The sequence below is a fragment of the Vulpes lagopus genome, chromosome 7 (genome assembly GCF_018345385.1).
Source record: "Vulpes lagopus strain Blue_001 chromosome 7, ASM1834538v1, whole genome shotgun sequence".
NCBI lineage: Eukaryota > Metazoa > Chordata > Mammalia > Carnivora > Canidae > Vulpes > Vulpes lagopus.
In genome coordinates, this window is record NC_054830.1 from 98,016,863 (window position 1) to 98,037,630 (window position 20,768).

The 20,768-nt window shown below is 34.8% G+C and overlaps 1 protein-coding gene across 10 annotated transcripts in view; it reads left to right on the forward strand.

The window, feature by feature from the left end:
- NFIB (nuclear factor I B) overlaps window positions 1-20,768 on the forward strand; it is a 242,020-nt gene that overhangs the window by 137,595 nt on the left and 83,657 nt on the right. For all 10 annotated transcript variants that reach the window (XM_041760894.1, XM_041760893.1, XM_041760895.1 and 7 more), the window contains exon 3: window positions 3,121-3,174. In XM_041760894.1, coding sequence (XP_041616828.1) covers window positions 3,121-3,174 — 54 coding nt within the window. The remainder of the gene's footprint in view (window positions 1-3,120; window positions 3,175-20,768) is intronic.

Here is a 20,768-nt window from a genome sequence, read left to right on the forward strand (position 1 = left end):
TAAATATATTAATCATTCTTTGACTGTGACCTCTGTGATTGATATATTTCACTTACGGATTGTATGGGATGTGTATGACCAGTACATGATGGTTTACATAATGAAAGCTTTGCGATGATTCTATGAGATAGATAGTATTACAGTTGTAAAAATATAGACCACAAGGCTCTAAGAGTTAAGTAATTTTGCACAAAATCACACTACTAGTGAGGAACAGAGCTAGAATACACAATAACATATTAAATACACACAGACACACACACACAGGCCTTGAGCAAGTGATGGAAGTGGTTGAAGAAAAGGGTGTAGAGTAATGTGACCTGGGTGGTGAATTGGAAGGGTTTTAAATGTGGTCTGAATAATTCCTTCTCTGAAGTTAACCACAATAACAGTCCATTTTGGTTTCTCTGCCAAGTGTGACTCCCCAGTTACTTCCTTTTCCAGCAGTTGGAATTAAGTGACTGGTATAAGATGCCATAAGAGTTAAGAGTAGATTATAGCGTTAGAATTTATAGTCTGAAAAGTAAATGTTAACTTGCTCACTCTCTAAGGGGGCCCTATTCTATGTTTTGGGATCTAGTTTATACTATTTTACTTCATGAAAAGGCACAGACTTTGGAATATGAGGGGAAAATCTGCCTTTGTGTGCCAGTAAATGCCAGATCATTTTAGAAAGTGGAATTCTTATTAAAAGCAAGTGTGTGACTCAAATTTAGTGTCTACTTCAGTTTTTCCTCAAATACTTGTTTTTGTTGTTGTTGTTGTTGTTGTTTTTTAGTAATTATATTGTTTTCAAATGAAGAAGTTGGTGTGCAGTTGTTGGAAATGGGGGAAGGGGTAATTTGCAGCAGAAAAGAATAGAGTTTCCCAAGTGGGATGCTGTGGTAATGGGGGTGCCAGTGTTCTAGCTGAATACTTTTAGGAATAGAAGAGACATTCACTTTTTTAATTGACCCAAGTTTTAGCAGCCAGATGTTGGGAAAGAGTTTTGTGGTACCATTTTGAAATTGATTTAAGTAAACATGCTAAGGCTCATGGAGAGTCTACAACCACTGTCCCCTGAGGACAACCTCAACCTGCCTCATGTGTCATCAGGAAGGTGGCATTAGCGACCTTGAAGGATGCAAGGTCTAGGCCTCCATAAATGTGAAGTAAACGTTAAAAGGAAAAAGAAAATATGAAGAGGCTCTCTGTTCAGTGGTATGTTAACTGAACAACAATGACGGCAACAATAATAATAAAAGTAGGAACGCCTCAAAATGTTAGGGTCACTTGAGAAATTAAACTGGAATGTAGTATCAGTATTGAAGGACATTTGTCAGAGGGACTCAAGGCAGAAATAACTGAAGCAGTAGCAAAATAATGTAATTTATCATTTTTATGTAACTATCATACTCCATGCCTGGAAAGTGGCCAATATTATACCATCTTTTTTAGGAATGTAGAAAGAGAAAGATTGACCTTCTAAGTTATAAGTCACTGAGTCTTGCCTCGATTTCAGAAACAATGAGAGAATTCATGAGAGACAAACATTTTAGAGGATATCCAACTCTGACCATCTGCAGGAGACACTAGCTTGAGTGACCCTTATGAGTTTCTTTGCTTGCATTCTGGGAAATCAGAAATCAATTGTTGGATAATGTGGGAATCACCACATATATTCGTGTAGATTTCATGAAAACTATTCTAGAGAAAAAAAAGACAAAGGAAATATGATGAAGAGGTGGAATTCTGATTTCAGCATTACATCTAGTTAGCAGGCATGAGGCAAAGTGCAAAAATAAATGGCCAAATTCTATACAGGAAGAGACTTAACAGGATCCCCTTGCATTTCACATCAAAGCAGCAATTGCAATATGCTAATCACTTACATGGATGAACAGAATCACCCTGGTGAAAAAACCAGCATAAGATTTTTCTGCTTAAATGAGACTGGATTCTTGTCTTGGCATAGGTACCATGGCAAGATTTCAGGGAAGAGATTTATCTATGGCCACCGATCAAATTTTGTTGAAATTCAGTATCAAGTTCAAAATTGCCTTTCCTAGGCAGGCAGAGAAGGCTGCTGAATCTGAGCCTTCCATTCCTCCGGCGTTTACCGAAAGCCTGGTGCATTTACAGCCTTGAACAGCACACTGCGCACTGAGGAAGACACAAAAGAAGTAGATAGAATCTCTGCCTCAGCTTAGGAGCATGCAATTTAGTTGGGGAGACAAAACTTAAATACTAGGACCAATAAAATAAGATGATAAAGCAACCTGCAAGTAAGTGTATAATGATATGGGGCAAATGACATAGATAAATGCAGAGGGGACGTAGAGGAAAGAGGAACGAACAAAACACGAGTGTTAGGTTAGCTGGGAAAGGCATGTTGCCTAACTGTAGTATAGCCTCTACGTTTCCTATAGAAAGCATCAATGAAAAATAACGTGGGATAGGAAATTTGATTATACTACATTGATCTTTTTCTCCTTATCTGCAGTCTGTCTATCACAGATGGAAATTAAATTGATCCAACAATTTGCTCTCCATAAAGCTATGTTAGTTTCTACCTAGTAATTTATGCTCTTCTTGGTGTTTGCAAATCGATTGCTATTATGGGATGAAGACAAATCTGGGCCTGGATCCAGTAGGTTGGGAGATTATGGGAGTGGATATGTGTGTATGCACATGAAATCCTGGAAAAATGGACTCGTTTCTGTGTATTTTACTCTTCGAATAAAAACATTTTCAGGTTCTTAAAAGCATGTTTAATTACACTCAGGTTGCATTTTTGGGGATATATCTGCTTTATTTCATATTGGTACTAACAGGCCCAACCTTCAAACCACCTTTAGTGGCTTTGTAGCCAGACCTTTTGTTTCAAAAAAGCCTTGCTCCATTCTGAGAATATGGTAGATCTCTACTTTATTTTTTCATTTTGACATAGAAATATGTATGGACATTTATCTAGCTCGATAAATAAAGTGTTGCTGCTGAAAGGCTTGGGAAAGTATACTTTTTTTAAACACTCAGCTTCGTTGTTGCATCTTAAAAATTTTTTTAAAAAGTCCTTCTGAGGATTGTGAAATTCATTCAAAACAAATTAAAAAGAAAACATTTTCTGTGATTTCTTTATAGATTCTGGACAATCAGGAAGTCCAAGCCACAATGATCCTGCCAAGAATCCTCCAGGTAAATATGTGCTCCAGGACATTTGCAATCTAACATTGTTGGAGAACAAAGGTACCACTGTATAGGTAAACACCCCATGATTGGTCAGCTGCCTATTTTGTTCTGGCAGGCAGGTATGATCAGGACAAGATGTGATTCTCCATAGGCCCTTCACAGTGGCAAATACTTCTATATCGGCGTCATCAGTACTTACCTAACCACCACCGTTTTAATTTTTGGTGATGTTTCTTGAAAAATGAACATGCGTGTATTTTAGTTGTACATTGTTCAGGTGCTAAAAGTCACTGCTGCTTAAAAAGCCAAAAAACTACTTCATCATTCTTTTAAATTGCACAAGAAAAAGTAAAAATTTCCATACTCTTATTATAGTTTATCAACTCGTATTACTTTATAAGGAGGGTTGGGCTAGAGGGTGGTTGTGTTTTCAGTGAGGGATTTTTTTCAAACAAGTTTTTATTCCATAAGGTTTTTATTAGATTCCAAGAATCAGGAAATAATGAAAGTAAGACTTTTCCTTTGGTATGATGTATGCCAAATACCCTCTTTATGTCCAGAAGTTGTTCCAGATCTGAAAACGCGCTTTTATAACTTGGCTGTCTTCATAGTTTCCTTGCTTCTAAATCTGAATATATAGAATTTGACATTAATTTAGGGGCATTTTGTGTTTTTTCCTCATAGTATAAAACTTGTGCAAAGAAGAATTTCTACTATTTCATTATCAGAATAATTTTATTTGTATTTGCAACTTGGGGAAGAGAGTGCTCTAAGAATAAACCAACAAAACCAAAACAAAATGAACAAAAAAAATCCAAACTCCCCACATAAGTCCCCTACCTCCCCAAATAATTTCATTGTTTTCGTTGAAAATAAACCAAAACATTTATGAAAAGTAATAATAAAAGTTTCCTCAGGTAGAATTAGTATTAGGTCCTTAATTATTTGACCTCCCTTGTCATAGAACTTTGCTACTGTGAGATTGTACTATCTAAAAAACCCCAAACTGTAAGAAAATAGACCGGTCTTATTTTGAAATGATGTTACAAAGATACAGTAAGTAAATATGCAAGGAAAAGTGCAAAGTCAAGACAATATACTTTTTCTTTTTGAGTCTTGCCTATATTTTGTTCCTTATTTTTATCTTAGAAAAAAATATATTTTTCCAACTACATATTCACTACTCTGTATTGTACAAAACCTTACTGTTTGGCAAAAGTAGCAGATACTTCAAAGGTCAAAAGTTTTGATTAAATATAGATTGAAAAATGTATGCTAACTTGATTGGTCTTTTATCAAAATCATTCAAAATTACTACGGATTGATAACACATACAAAAATCAGAAAAAAATTAAATGTAATTTCCAGTTAAATTTATTATTTTATTTTTTGTGTTGGTGGGAGAGTAGAATAAAAAAGACAGACTATTTCAAATGTAATAAATTTGTGAGAAATTTTCTTAAGTTGAGAAAATTTCATTGGGGTATGCCTTTAGCTTTACTAAAATTTCTTCTTTTTACTTGAGTAATGTTTTCCCTGTATAGCATGATAACTCAGAGTGAATCATGTCCAAACATTTTTTAAAAGCTTCCTCACTCATTTTAGGAAGAATGGGGTGGGGGAGGGTGGTTAATAGAAAAAAGAATTGATAAGTAATGTAAGTTCGTCAGACTAAACAAAGGATATGTTCTTTGCATTTGAAATTAATAAAGCTGTTATTTAAAATGCATTTCTGAACGTGTACAGAAAGAATTTTACTCACTTAAAATGTTCTCTACTTATGCTGAATGAATAATTGTAAAATAGTTATATAAGGCTGGAATTTGATATTTTAATATTTGTCAAGAATCTTGGTTAAATTTTTCTTTTGCTATATTCAGTGTGGCATCTCTTAATTCATCTGTTTGCATATAATATGACAAACAGAAATAATCAAGGTAGGACAATTCTAATTTTTTCCTTTTTAAATTTTCCTTGGAAATCAAACCTTTTTGAGAACAATGTCTTAAAACTGGAATGTGTTAGATCATATGATTAGTTGAATACTGCATATATGTAAATGCTACATCAATTACCAGTTTTTCAGGTAGTATATAATAAAACATATATGATATCAAAATTAAATGGAACAAAATTAAAATTTTCTTTGATGATTTGGAAGCATTCCATCGTTTTAACATATGTTGCTTATCATTGTATTATGGATTTAATCATGAGATTATTAAAGAATCCTATTTGATGAAAGTAAGAGTTCTGCAGTAACGAAATAAATCAAGCCACTAGGAATGTAGAATGACTTCTAATTTGAAATGTGAAAAATCAGAACTTATTAAGGTTTTTGTTTTGTAGTCAATTGCGATAAATTATATGCATTATTAAAAGCTCTTTTCACAGGGCACCTGAATGGTTCAGTCAGTTAAGCGTCTGATTCTTGATTTTGGCTCAGGTCAATCTCACAGTCAGGAGATCAAGTCCCTCATTGGGCTTTGGGCTGAGTGTGGAGCCTGCTTAGGATTCTCTCCTTCTGTCCCTTCCCTACTCATGTGCATATTCTCTCTCTCTCTCTCTCTCTCTCTCTCTCTCTCTCGAAGAAAAAAAAAAGAGAAACTCCTTTCATAAATATAAGCATGTTTGGGATTTTAGAGCATAATTTATCTTTTGGAGACTTTTTTCATCTCTGTGTTCTGGCTTTGGCTGAAATGTGGAATCTCTGAAGTTTCAGATGCAGTATCTCAAAAAGAGTGCATTCATGAGAAAATTCAATCTACTACCATAAACAATGAAACAATCAAATTGCTTTGCTACTTGTATTGTTATAACAAAGGGAAGCTAAACTTTTGAAAAAGATCATGTTGAGTCCTAACATTTTGTAGTTAACCAGTAGTTTTCCATTGGGAGATGTGCAGCCCATGGACAGTTACCATCTATCTACTTCCCAACAGCTTAGGAAGAGATGGCAAAAATTCAATCTCTTTTGGAGGTGGAAGCTCTGTGAAATCTGTTCCCCACTGTTGACATGAAGGTGGAATCCCATTATGTCATTCTATAAGTACAGATGCATGGTCTGCTCACAGATTGAACACCCACTCTGGCTTGGCCTTTCTCCAGCATCAGACATGACTATCTGACATGGAGGCCATATCCTTGCTGGTTCAAAAGAACTTTTGAAGGACCTTAAAGCTCCTCAGACTAGTATGATTATCTCCATATAGGCCTTTAATTTTTGTGCTTCTTGACTGAGATTAGTATTTAGTGAGCAAACAGAGCAGAAGCAAACAAAAGCAGTACATTATTGGGAGGAACGATATGTGATATTTGTTATTTTTAAAGGCATTTTTGCAATTTTTTGTTATTTTAAAAAGCAATGAAAGTCTTTATTGCATTTTCTTATTCACTTTCTTATTTCACTATTTGTGATTTAATAGTTTGTTTTAGTCTTTGTTACATGGTGGGGATGGGGATCATTATCTTTTCAGGGCTAAGGTGTTTCAAAATTCTGATGGTGCCCAAGGATATGACATTGTTATTTTAGTCAAGAAGCACCAGACCACTTCATTCATTTTAATGATACACGTTTCGTTTGTTTATGATGGAGTCAGAAGTTATATGTTTATATCTAGTTACTTCTTTTTAAACATTAAATTATTCCTTTCTAAGCAATGGAAATATGAATCCTGTCTCAACTATAGCAAACAACTGTTTGGACCAAAGGAGAGTAAACCACTAATTTAGGAATTAGACTCCTCCTAATTTTTGCGATAATTAAAAACTCCACTGTCACTTTTAGGAAATGTGTGATCGAATTGCAATTTTTTAAAATTAGCTTTGAATTGCCCTGTTGTTTTATATCTCTGCATTCCTTGAGCTATGGTCTTTTAGATATTCCAATCTCAATCACTTGCCTAATGCTGGAATGGTTAATATCCAAAGAAAACAAGGCAAACTAGAAGTTGGATTTTGCCTCTGGGTCATTTAGAGCTGACACCTCATTTTGAAGTTTAGGAAGTCTGTAGTTATGTGGGGAGTTTTCTCTTGGCTGGAAATACAACAAAGAAATGGAGAATCTTGGGGCAGTTTTTTCAAATTCTATGATGAAAACTTATGAAGCATTCTCTGTAGCATTAATCAGAGCTTTCTCAACTGGAAAGACACAGATTTATCCTACTTTTCTTTTTGGCACATTTTGGCCTGTGCTATTTTGTGTGTTGATTTTTTGCATGTAGTCTGGCAAAACCTCTGGAAACCATTAAGATTCTATATTGGGTGGATGTCGAATAAGCTACCTTATATCCTCTCTGGAACTAAATAAATAATTGAATAAATTAAACAAGGAGTATCTATTAACTAACAATATTCTCATCTTATATTTAAGAAATTATTATGCATATAAATATATAAGTATAATATAAATGTCTAGTACTATAAATCATATAATCATATAAACAAATATATATAATATATATTCCACCTATTAGAGATCATAACATATCTTTCTCTGTCTGACTTCTTTCAGTTAGCATGATGTCCTCTAGATCCATCCATGTTTTTGCAAATGGCAAGATTTCCTGCCTTTTTTATGGTTGAATAATATCCCATATATATATATATATTCAATTCAATATATATTCAATAATATCCCATATATATATATATATTCAATTTACAGATATACACCACATATATATATTCCATTTATACATATATACAACACATTTTCTTTATACATTCATCCCTTGATGGGGATTTAGGTTAGTTTCATATCTTGGCTATTGTAAATAATGCTGCAATGAACATGGGAATATATATATATCTTTTTGAATTAGTATTGAAAAGTATTCATTTAAAAAAATAAAAACCCAGAAGTGGAATTGCTGGATCATGTTGTTATATTTTTAGTTTTTTGAGGAAAGTGCATACTCTTCTATACACCAATTTCCATTTCCACTAGCAGCGTAGGAGGGTTCCCTTCTCTTCTCCTCCCTTGTCAACACTTGTTATTTCTAGTCTTTTTGATAATAACCATTCTAACAGGTTTGAGGTAATATCTCATTGTGGTTTTGATTTGCATTTCCCTGATGGTTAATAATGTAGAGCATTTATTCATATATCCATTGGTCATCTGTATGTCTTTTTTTTTTTTAATGTCTGTTTAGGTCCTCTGCCCATTTTTAATTTAATTTAATTTTATTTTTTTACTATTGAATTGTATGAATTCTTTATATATTTTGGATATTAGCCCCTTATACTTATGTGATTTGCAAATATTTCTGCCATTCAGTAGGTTGCCTTTTCTTTCTTTTAATGGTTTTCTTGCCTATGCAGAAACTTTTTAGATTGATGTAATCCCACTTGTCTATTTTTGCTTTTATTGCTTTTGCTTTTGGTGTCAGATTCAAGAAATTATTGCCAAGACTGATGTCAGAGAGCTTACTGCCTATGTATTCTTCTAGAAGTTTTATGGTTTCAAGGCTTACATTCAAGTTTTCGATCTGTCTTGAGTTAACTTTTGTTTATGGACTAAATAATGGTCTAGTTTCATTCTTTTGCATGTGATGGTGCAAATTTCCCAAGACCATTTATTGAAAAGACTGTCCTTTCCTTACTGTGTATTCTTGGCTTCTTTGTCATAAATTAATTGACTGTAAATGTGTGAGTTTATTTCTAGGCTCCCTCTTCTCTTCCCCGTTTTTCCCTGTTCTCCCATTGATCAATGTTTGGGATTTTATACCAATACACACTATTTTTATAACTATAGTTTTGTAATATAATTTGAAATCAAGGAATGTGATGCCTCAAGCTTTGTTCTTTCTCAAGATTGTTTTGGTTATTTGGAATTTTTTATGGTTCCATACAAATCTTAGGACTGTTCTATTTCTGTGAAAACTACCATTGGAATTTTTATAGTGATTGTATTGAATCTATAGATTGCTGTGAGTGGCATAAAAATGTTAACAATATTAATTCTTCCAATCCATGAGCATAGAGTATTTTTCCATTTAATCGTGTCTTCATCTGTATCTTTCATTAATGTCTTTTATTTTTCAATTACACGTCTTTCACCTCCTTGGTTAAATATCCCTAAGTGTCTTAATTTTTTTTTTTTTGATGCGATTGTAAATGGCATGTTTTCTTCCTTTCTTTTTCTTTTTTTTGGGGGAGGAGTAAAGAGAGAGGGGGAGAGAGAGAGAGAATCTTAAGCAGCCTTCATGCCTAGCACAGAACCTGATATGGGGCTTGATCTCACAACCCTGAAATCATGACTGAAGCTGAAATCAAGAGTCAGATGCTTAGCAATTGAGCCACTGAGGCACCCAAACAGGATGTTTTCTTAATTTCTCTTTCTGATACTTCACTATTAATGTATAGTAATGTAACAGATTTTCGAGTTTTGATGTTGTATCCTGCAACTTTAATGAATTTGTTCTAACAGTTTTTCTGTTGGAGTCTTTAGGGTTTATATAATATCAAGTCATCTACAAATAGTGATTTTTATTTCTTTTTTTTTTCCAATTTGGATGCCTTTTATTTTTCTTGCTTAATTTCTCTGGCCAGGACTTCTAATACCATGTTAAATAAAAGTGGTAAGAGTGGGCATCCTTATCTATTTCCTGATCTTAGAGGAAAAGCATTCAGGTTTTCACCATCAAGTGTGAGGTTACCTGTGGACTTGTTGTATATGGCCTTTATTATTTTGAGGTATGTTGCCTCTGTGCCTATGTTGTTGAGAGTATCTATCATAAACATGTTGAATTTTGTCAAATGCTTTTTCTGCATCTATTGAAATGATTATATGATTTTTACCTTCATTTCGTTAATGTGTATATCACATTGACTGGTTTGTAGCTGTTGAACCATCCTTGCATCCTTGGAATAAATCTCACTTGATCAGGGGATATGATCCTTTTAATATATTGTTGGATTTGGTTTGTTAATATTTTGTTGAGGATTTTGCAACTGTGTTCACAGAAATATTGGTCTCTAATTTTTTCTTTCTTGTAGCATCCTTTTCTGGTTTTGGTATCAGGGTAAAGCTGGCCTCATGAGTTTGGAAGAGTTCCCTCCTCTTTAAATTTTTTGGGATAGTTTGAGAGGGATTTTGTTAATTTTTTTTTTTTTGGACTGCTAGAATTCACCAGTGAAGCTGTCTATATTGGACTTCTGTTTGTTTTTGATTACTCATTCTATCTCCCTACTAGTAATTGGTCTGTTCAGATTTTCTGTCCCATCATGATTCGGTTTTGGTAGATTGTATGTTTCTAGGAATGTATCCATTTTTTTCTAGGTTATTCAGTGTGTTAGCATATACTTTTTCCATAGTAGTCTCATTATTTGTATGATATCAATTGTAACATTTCCTTTTTCATTTCTGAATTTATTTATTTGAGCCCTTTCTTTTTCTTGGTGAGTCTAGCTAAAAGTTTGTCGATTTTATCTCTTCAAAAAATAAGCTCTTACTTTCATTTATTATTTCTATTGTCTTTTTAGTCTCTGTTTCATTTATTTCTGCTTTCATCTTTATTATTTCCTTCCTTCTGCTAACTTTGGGCTTTTTTCTTCCTTTTCTTGTTGCTTGAAGTATAAAGTTAGGTTGCTCATTTGAGACATTTCTTATTTCTTAAGGTAAGACATATGTCACTGTTAATTTCCCTTATAGAACTGCTTTTGCTGCATCCCATAAATCTTGATATGTTCCATTTCCATTTGCCTCAAAGTATTTTTTGATTTCTTTTCATTTCTTCTTTGATCCATAATAGTATATATTAACTATAGCAATTTGCTGATCTCGCATTTAAGAAATTCTTTAAATCACAAAAATTTTGCTCTTGATAACTCCCCAGATCTATTTTATAGGTACTGAGATTAAAGCCAACAGAGGGTTATAATGAAACTAATGAAAACCAATCAAATAATTATTGATAAAACTAGTTCAGCATCTGTAGCTGTAGTTATATTCTGTCAGAATCAATAGGGACTATATTTGATTCTCAGTTTTTTTTTTGAAACTTAGAATTTGGGACAGACTTTACTTTCTAATAGTTACAGAAGTAATAAAACATTCTCCCTTATTTGCTTATAAACGCACATACATTTTCATGGACCCTTAAGAAGCACAGAGGGCATATTTTGTTTTAGAATATGATGTTCAGAGTCGAGGAAAAGATAATTTACTCTGATTCTTAAAAAATCATAGCCCATTTACTCCTTAGTTACTAAGTTCATACCCATTCATTCTCATATCCTCATTTATTGTATCCACAAATAAAAAAAATTTAAAGAGGAAAGTGAACTATTTCATGATCTTAGAAGTAATTTTAAACTTTGGCATTAGAAAATATGTAACAGACTATAAACAGGCTTTCTATTCATGGAAATATAAATAGAAAAACACTAAAAGGATTGGTTAACTGTGGTAAGGCTTGACATCAAGGTAAACCTTTTATGTAATTTTAGAATGAGTCTGTGCAAGTCAGTGCAAAAATAAAAGTTATTTTTTCTAACAGATTTTGTTTCAGAAACATTTTTCATTTTTATCCTTTAATTTTTTTTAAAGATATCACATTCAGTAAAGTTCTTAAATGTTCAGATTTAGGATAGAATTCAGAATAAAAGACCAAGAGATTAGGAATATTTTTTCTTGCCAAATTACTCTTAAAAAGCCAGAAGAGCACATAGCCCTCAACTCCTTATTTTTATAGGTTGCACATGGGGCTTGTATACACTCACTCCCCCAAAATTGATCTATATAGCAATTAGTACCATCCCCAGCCTCTATAATGGTTCTATCATAATCATTTGTAATATTAATTCTGAGGGAAAAAATATTTAGGAATGTATTATAAGGTCATGAAGGAGATTTTTCCATACCTTCCTCAAACACCTATCCTATTAGACAACAAATAATACAACAACAAATTGGTTGCTGAATTCAGAATTAAATATTACATTCCAAGAGACAGTATGTGGGTTGAGTCAGCTCTAATTGAGTTGAGACAGCCATTTGCCTTGGAGGAGTTGGAAATATACATCATTCTACACCAAGAACAATAAAGATCCAGGAAATAGCTGTCTGTAGGTTGATGCTTCAGTTAGGGACATTTAATGAGCATCTATTGTGTGCATGGCACTAGGCTAGATGCTGCGGAAGGTAAAATAGTGAATGGTTTTGCAGTGATTTTACATTACAAATGAACCATGCTCTCCTCAAACTTTTCTATTCATAAATACATACACTATTTTATGTATATAATGAAGATTAAATGTTACTTAGTGGGACAACTCAAGTGTCATGGGAGTTCAGAGTTAAGAAATATGTTTCCAGCCATCATAGGGAGCATGGTGGAGTGGAAAGAACATGAAGTTTGAAATCACATTTTTCCCCTGAATCAAGGCTCCATGTTTTACAATGATCACGAGACATATGAAGGGCATGAGCAAATCAGCCAACTTCTCTGGAACTCCGTGCAATTATGTCTATGCCGGTAAGTATCCGACGGGGAAGCATACCTGGCATGTAGCAGGTGCTTTATGAAAGTGAGGGCTTTTCATCCCACTTTCTCTTCTAGCTGGGTTGGTCAGGAAGACTTCATACAGGAAGTATCATTTGATGCGGATCCAAATAGAAATGCAGTGTTTTTTGTTTTGTTTTTACATTGCACTCCTCTGAAAGCTTAAGATACATAGACAAAGTTACAGGTCAATATAAGATACAAGGCAAAGAAAGAGATAGCCTCAAGTCTCTTAGGATGGGATAGAATTGTTGTTTTTTAGGGAGTCAATTTTGTTCTTAGGCTTTTGACATCAAAGGAAATGTGGTATGAAATTTTGTTACATAGTTTATAATAGTGACATGAGAAAGAGTACAAATGTATCATTAGAGATTGCTTTTCCTTTGGAGCAACACTTTATATCTTAGTCCCTTGTATTCACATCCTATAAATATTTTCCCACTTACCTTTTTATAATGGTCCTACTTTCTGAAGCCACCAACTTTTCTGCTCCATTGAAAGTTTTTTGTGCCTTATTCTTCTGAGCTCTCTGCAGATATCTTCTTTATTCTATTAACTCATTCTTGGCATCTTTTGCCCTTCATTCAGACACCTCAATCAACTAAGAGTCCTATCTCCTTTCTTTGTCATGAAAAAGACTCTAAACTTCCTCCTTAACTTCTACAACTGAACTTCTGTCTCTGCTTGAAATTATTCTCTCCAGTGGTTCTTTTTCATTCTATTCCTAATTTCATGTTCTTAAGCATTTATTTGATTCAATTGACCATGCTGTACTTAAAATGTTCCCTTGCTTTTTTGTTTTGTTTTGTTTTGTTTTTGGTTTTATTTTATTGTGATAAGAATACTTAACATGAGGGACACCTGGGTGGCTCAGTGGTTGAGCGTCTGCCTTCAGCTCAGGGTGTGATCCCGGGGTCCTGGGATCGAGTCCCTACATCAGGCTCCCTGCATGAAGACTGCTTCTCCCTCTGCCTGTGTCTCTGCCTCTCTCTGTGTGTGTCTCTCATGAATAAATTTTTTAAAAATCTTTAAAAAAATACTTAACATGAGATTGGCCTTCTTAAGAAATTTTTAAGTAATATAGTTACAGTGTTTCACAACAGATTTCTGGAGCTTACTCATCTTGCTTAACTGAAACTTTATGCCTGTTGATTGGCAACTCCGTATTTCCATTTCACCCTAGTCCCAGCAAGCATCATTCTATTCTGATTCTATGATATTGAGTACTTTAGATAACTCACATAGGTAGAATCATGAAGCATTTGTCTGTCTGTGACTGGTTTATTTCACTTAGCATAATATTTTCAAGGTTCGTTCATTTATTACCTATTGCAAAATTTCTTTTGTTTTAAAAAGCTGAGTAGTATTCCATTATATGCATATACCATGCTTTCTTCATGCATTCATTTATCAATGGACGTCTAGGCTAGTTTCAACATGTTGGCTATTGAGAATAGAGCTACAGTGAATATGGGAGTGTAGGTATCTCTTCAAGATCCTGCTTTCAGTTCTTTTGGGTAAATACCTAAGAGTAGGATCTTATGGTAGCTTTATTTTTAATTTTTTTGAGGAACCTCCATACTGTTTTCTATAGTGGCCGCACTGTTTACTTGATAACAGCCATCCTGATAGGTGTGAAGTGGTATCTCACTGTGATTTTTATTTGCTTTTCCTGAGCCTTTTTTCTTTTCTTTTTTTAAGATTTATTTATTTATTTTAGCGAGTGAGTGAACACACATGGTGAGGAGGGGGAAGGGAGGCGGAGTGAGAGTAAGAATCCTCAAGCTGACTTCCCACTGAGGGTGGAGCCGGGTGTGAGACTCAATCCCTTGACCCTGAGATCCTGACCTGGCTGAAATCAAGAGTCAGACACTTAACACTGAACCACCAGGCGCCCCCTACCGCCTGAGCCTTTTTTCATATGCCAATTGGCCATGTATATCTTCTTTGCAAAAAAGTCCAGTCAAATCCTTAGCCCATTTTTAAATCAGGTGAGTGGTTGTGCTTGTTTTGTTTTGCTACCAAGCTGTAGGAGTTTCTTTTATATTTAGATCATGAACCTCTTCTCCCATATATGGTTTGCAACTGTTTTCTCCCATTCCATAGGTCACAATTTCACCATCTTGCTTGTTTCCTTGGCGAAGCAGAAGCTTTCATTTGACATAGTTTCACTTGTTTTTTTGCTTTTGCTGCCTGTGGTTTTGAAAACAGGACCTTTTGCTTGAAATCCAGGAACCATTATGTTTTCTGTCAGTTGTCTCTTGCCTTTATTTACTTCACCAGATTTTTATCTTGAGTTCTCTATGTTTTCTGTCCCCCTGTGACTTTAAGTTCATTCACCTTTTGTTATTCTTAGATATGCGCCTTTGGAACAGATCTCTCTCCTCCTGTTTCATGTGCCCAACTACTTTTTGGACACAGTTCTGTATATGCCCCGTGGGTAGCTCAGATTTAACATTTCCAAAATTCAATTCATTTTCTTTTCTTTCAGACTTGAGGTTTTCTCCATGTGAAATGTCTTGGGGCCAGACCTCTTGGTTAGAGGAGCCCATGAGTCCTTCATCAAGGACTGTTTATCACCCTCCATACTCAGTCATCAGCTCCTTTCAAAAGTCTCTTGAATCCACCGACCCCACCCATTTTTCTCTTACACTTATTTGAGCTCTAGACTTTATTTTTTATCTGTAATTGTGCAAAACCCTATACTTGCTTTCATTCTGTCCTTGTTCTGTCTTTCTCTAATCTTAGGTATGAATGCTTTTTATAAAACACAAATCTGACTTTCTGAACAACTCCCGATATCTCACTGCTTATGACCCATCTTCTGTGTCATGGCTTTAAATGCTATTCAGTATCAGATGCCACGTTCCCTTCCTTTCCCTTTCTTTCTTTAAATATGTTTCTTCCTCTGCCAGGACTGCTGTATCCACCCTACAAAGTCTTGTTTGTCCTGTACATCCAAACTCTTCCATGCATCTTATCAGATTCTCCCAGGCAGGGTTGGACATTTCTGTTTCTATTACAATTGCTGCTTTATGTTATGTTTATATTTGCTTACACATCTCACCCTTCTCAAGTTGACAGTTAAATTTTCTAAAAAAAAAATTTACTACTATAACCCAATATATTTTTTTGCTTGACATACTCAAGAAAGCATGGGCTATCAGTACTTCTAACACTTCTAACTCAACTTCTTCACTTTACTTATGAAAATGGGGCAAAGAGGATAAGTGATTTGCCCACAGGTCCAATTAGTTATTGGCATAGGGAGGCTAAAACTCACTTTTTTTCATGAATCAAAACCTTAAGTCAATAGTAATCCCACTACATCAGGGATACTCTTTTCCTTGCCTCTCCTTCCCTGCACCTGATAAATAGTACAATTGACTGTGGTACAATGCCTTGTGAAAAAATGAAGTTTGGCCTTGTATATGTTTGGCCAAAGTGTTTATGAGCATGCACTGCCATGCAGAGGAAGAAATGAGAAATTTTTGTTTTGAAGTCCTTTAGCAAGACTGAGTCTGGATCTTCTGGCATTCAACAGTGAGTGCCACACTTGAGTCTCTGGGGGAGGTTGTAATATCCCTAGCTTCTGAGACAAGGGGCAGTGGGCAGAGGGTGAGCAGATGGGGATTAGCTTGGGGAGGGAGGTTAGCTGAGAATTTCTGAGGCTGTGGGGTTAGGGAACTGGTGCAGGAGAGGAAATGCTCTCTGCCAAGTTATTGCAGTTGCTCCAGCTCTGTAGCCACCATCTTGTCTTCTGCTGCATCTTTTCTCCAGATTCTCATGCTTTGCATTTGTACAGGTCAGGGGCCCACTTGGTACATAGTCACGAGTGTAATTTAAACACAGCAAATGCTCTTTTTTCACAGAGCTCTGAGAAAAAGGACCAGCTGTGAGAGAAACCATAGTTAGCCAGATTTTTGTTTTCCCTAGCTTTCTAACTGTATTGCAGGAGCTTGTGGTATCTGAAATGATATAAAGTAATTTAGAGTGCAAATGAAATTTCAGTATATTGATTTGGGCACTGACTTCACTGTGCACCTAGGTCCAGAAAAGTTTTTTATTAAATTTTAAAAGACGGTAGTAACACATTTTTATTTCCTTGTTTAAATATCTGGATTCCCTACAGTGAGGGTGCAGGTCCCCTCATGAAAGAGGTGGTAGTCTTGACTACTCTGGATTAAGCTGTGCCTGCACCCACTTCCTAAAGCTCATTACTCAAGTATCTCAGGTTCTTTTTTACAATGACTGCCTGCATAGAAAGTTTCCTCTCCATTTAAATTCTTGTCCCTCTCCATATTTACAAGGTCTGCTTTTGCAGCATATGGCTACAATTTAATAATGCAAAGCATTTTCCTCCTCACAGCTGGAAAGCTGGGATTGTTCTGTATCAGAGATAGAGTGGACTTGCTCCAGGCCAGTTAAAATCATTGAACTCGGCAGAAGCTAAGCTTGCTGGACGTATTGTCCCGTACAAAGGCACCCAGGAGACCTCCACTTGCATATTAGAGTATCATGCTTGGAAAGAGGGATCGATTCTATGGTAATATATTGCAAGCGGAATAAAATATTAAGCAGAGAGAGAGAGAGATTTATATCTATGTACGTTTTAATCTTTTTCTACCTTATCGAAGAAGAATGTGACTTCAGATTATTATGCAAATAATTTTTTGTAGCTATAATACAGTATTAAGGTATCTTGATTAAAGAGTACCTTAAGTAAATACTTTGGGTGGCAATTTGAGTCTTGTTGGTTTTGCATAATGTCATTGAAGATAGAAGAGTTTAAGAAAAAAAAAAATCAGGTTTTGGTTTTCAGTGTTGTTATAAATCTTTTTGGGTCTTTTGACTTGTACACTGGTCTTCAGGGACCATGCATTTTATTTTACATAATGGAACTAAGAACATACTTCACTTTCCACTGACATGTTTCTGATCTTTGAACCCAACAGAGATATTCCTTTTCCCCCCATCCTCATTCCATCCCTGGAGCATATTTATGTCCCCAGGGCATTCAGGAGGAAGTACACAGAAAAACCACTTGCCTTGCAGATTTGATCTTATCATCATTAAAATCATCACATGCACTTGTTATTGACATGAAACAAACAGAGACATGATGGAGTTTCTTTTTTCATAAATTGTATAATTTTATTTATTTGAAATGTCTGGAATAGGCAAATCCATAAAGACAAAATAGATTAGTGTTTGCAGGGAGTTTGGAGTTGTGAGAAATGGGTATGCGACTGCTAATGGGTATAGGGTTTTTTGGTAAAGGATGAAAATATTCTGGAATTAGATAGTGGTGATTGTTGTACAACTCTCTGAATATACCAAAAGCCACTGAGTTGTACATTTGAAAATTGCATGTGAATTATATCTCAATAAAGCTATAGTTTTTTGTTTAAGTGCTTATGAGCCATTGGCAGAAAAGGATTTGTAACTCAAGGCTAGGAGAGATATTTGGGTGTTCTTAAACTAGTAATCAGAGACCTCAGAGGATCAAGGAAGAGGCTCCAGGGAGCCCTGGCACAAGGAAGTCATATGGCAAATGGTATAGGTATTGTTCATGTGCATTTCTCTGGGCTGCATTATATCCTCATGAGATCCCTTACCCTAGTGAAGTGCAGAGGTATCTGGCAGGTATGGATAACAAGTGACACATTGTATGATAAGATAATGGCTCCACTGTTTTATTTGTGGCACTTTTTTTTTTTTAAGGTAGTGGATTTTTTTTTCAAAATTTGGTATTTTGGACTTAAGTCATTTTCTGAATTGAACTACTTTCCATGAAGAACAATGCTTTCTAAGTAAGCAAGCAAGGAATAAAAGATGATCATTTTTATAAGGACAAATAAAGCATTCTGCTATTTTATACCTAATATGTCCTAGTTGATATCCAGAAATAGCCCACATAAATTGCATTTCTTTACATAGTGTTGGTAGATGAAGAAGGGATTGTCTACAAGTTTTTGAGAGAATGTGTAGCAAGATGAGCAGAAGGATGAGGAAAGGCCACTGGTGGGGTTACTCTTAAAGCAGATGAGGAATGCAAAATATTTTAAAAAGAAGATAATTGGTGCTGAATCTTAATGCATTATGATTTTCTTAAATATATTTATACTCTGTCCTTTTAACATGAGAGCATGTAAGTTATTGTAGTAGTTTTCCTAATCTTTGTAGTTCAGATTTTTGCCTCGGGTCTTAATCCCTGTGAAAATTCATTGTAGAGGCCCATGATAATTTCCATAATGTGCAAATCTGATTATTTTATTCCCATCCCTATATGTTTCAAAAATTTCCACTCTAGGCTAAACCTAATATTTAGCATGGCATCTAATCCAGCCCTTCATGGTAAGGTCTCAACTTTTTCCTTTCACTGCACACATGGACTTTGCATTTGGCCCTAGCCATGTTATCTGTGGCTCTGTCCATGTTGTTTGTCTATAATGTCTGTACTTCCTTGACACCTCATCAGTGAGACTTCTCCATGTCTTACCTTTAGTATAGTTTACAATAATAGCATTTACAGCATTTTTACCACTATTTACTTATATATTTTCCTGAGTGGATTCTGGATGCCTTCAGGTGAGGATTGTAGTCTTCCATTTGTACATTTAACATCTAAGGCAAGAGATGTCTGGCCAGAGACAATGTTCAGCAATGATTAAAATATATGATATGGAGACTCAGACGAGTTGTATGCTAAATATATTATAACCTGTTTGTGCAATAATGAGACCACGCCCATTCCTACAGCTTGACCTAAGCCAGGAAAAGCATGGTGTTTCATAGAGACAGTCATAGTGGGGTTTTTCTGCCTTGTGGGACCACTGCACCTCAGACAGGACTATTTGGGGACATTACAAACTCCTAACTTTGTGTAACATGGTCAGGTGAATTTTGTAGGGATGTATCAGACTGAGAATTGTAGTACTCCAGTATAGTTACTGATTCAGTATACCAGTCTCAGATGAATTAAATTTTTCTTCTACTAATCTGATGAATTGTAAAGAAGGCCTTCTTGCTGTTTTATGCTTTTGCTTAGTGAATGTACTTTAATGGTGTTAGAGCTTACATGATCATGAATGAAGGAACAGGTAAAATCTTTCTAGAAATTGCAAAAAATGTATGACTGATTAAACAGAATGTTTCAGACTCATTTGTGATATTTTTGTCTGTGTGATGTGGAAATATTACTTTGTAAAAATTTGGAGACCACTATATATAGATCACTTGCTCAAGAAGGTCATTTTTTCTTTATTGAGGTATAATTGATTTACAGTATATTGTATAGCTATCTATAGTGTATATGCCTACATACAAATGCACATACACACACACACACATAAACAGAAAAAAAGCAGAAAAAAAATATATATATGTTCTTCTGGTGATATCAACACAATCAGGAAGATGATGAGCATTTCCCTCAATATCAGAAGTTTCTTCTGACCACTTTATAGTCCATTTCTTTCTCTACCCCCATCCTCAGATGACCTCTGATCTGCTTTTTGTCACTCTAGATTAGTTTACATTTCTCGAATTTTATATAAATGTATCCTTTCTTTGTCTGGTTTCTTTAATCTAGCATAAAAACTTTGATATATCCATGTGATAACATTTGTCAATAATTTATTAGTTTTTATTGGTGAGTAGTATTCCCTTATATGGATATACCACATATGGTATGAGGTAATGAGTGATGCCCTTTTTAAAAAATATTTGGATATCCAGTCAATCCAGTACCATTTGTTTAAGAGACATTTTTTCCTCCATTGAGTTGCATAGCTATTTATCAAATAGCAATAATGATACATTTATGTGTCTATTTCTGATCCATCCCATTGATCTATATGTCTTTTACCAGCATCAAAGTATTTTCTGGATTTCTGTAACTTTATGATAAGTATTTTTAATAAGTTTTTAAAAACTATTTTTTAGGTCCTTTGTATATTCATATAAATAGGATCAGCTTGCCAAATTTTACTAAATAAATAAATAAATAAATAAATAAAACAAAAATACCTGCTGTAACTTTCATTGAGAATAGTGAGATTTAAAGCTTGGTCTTTTTAGGCATATAGCAGA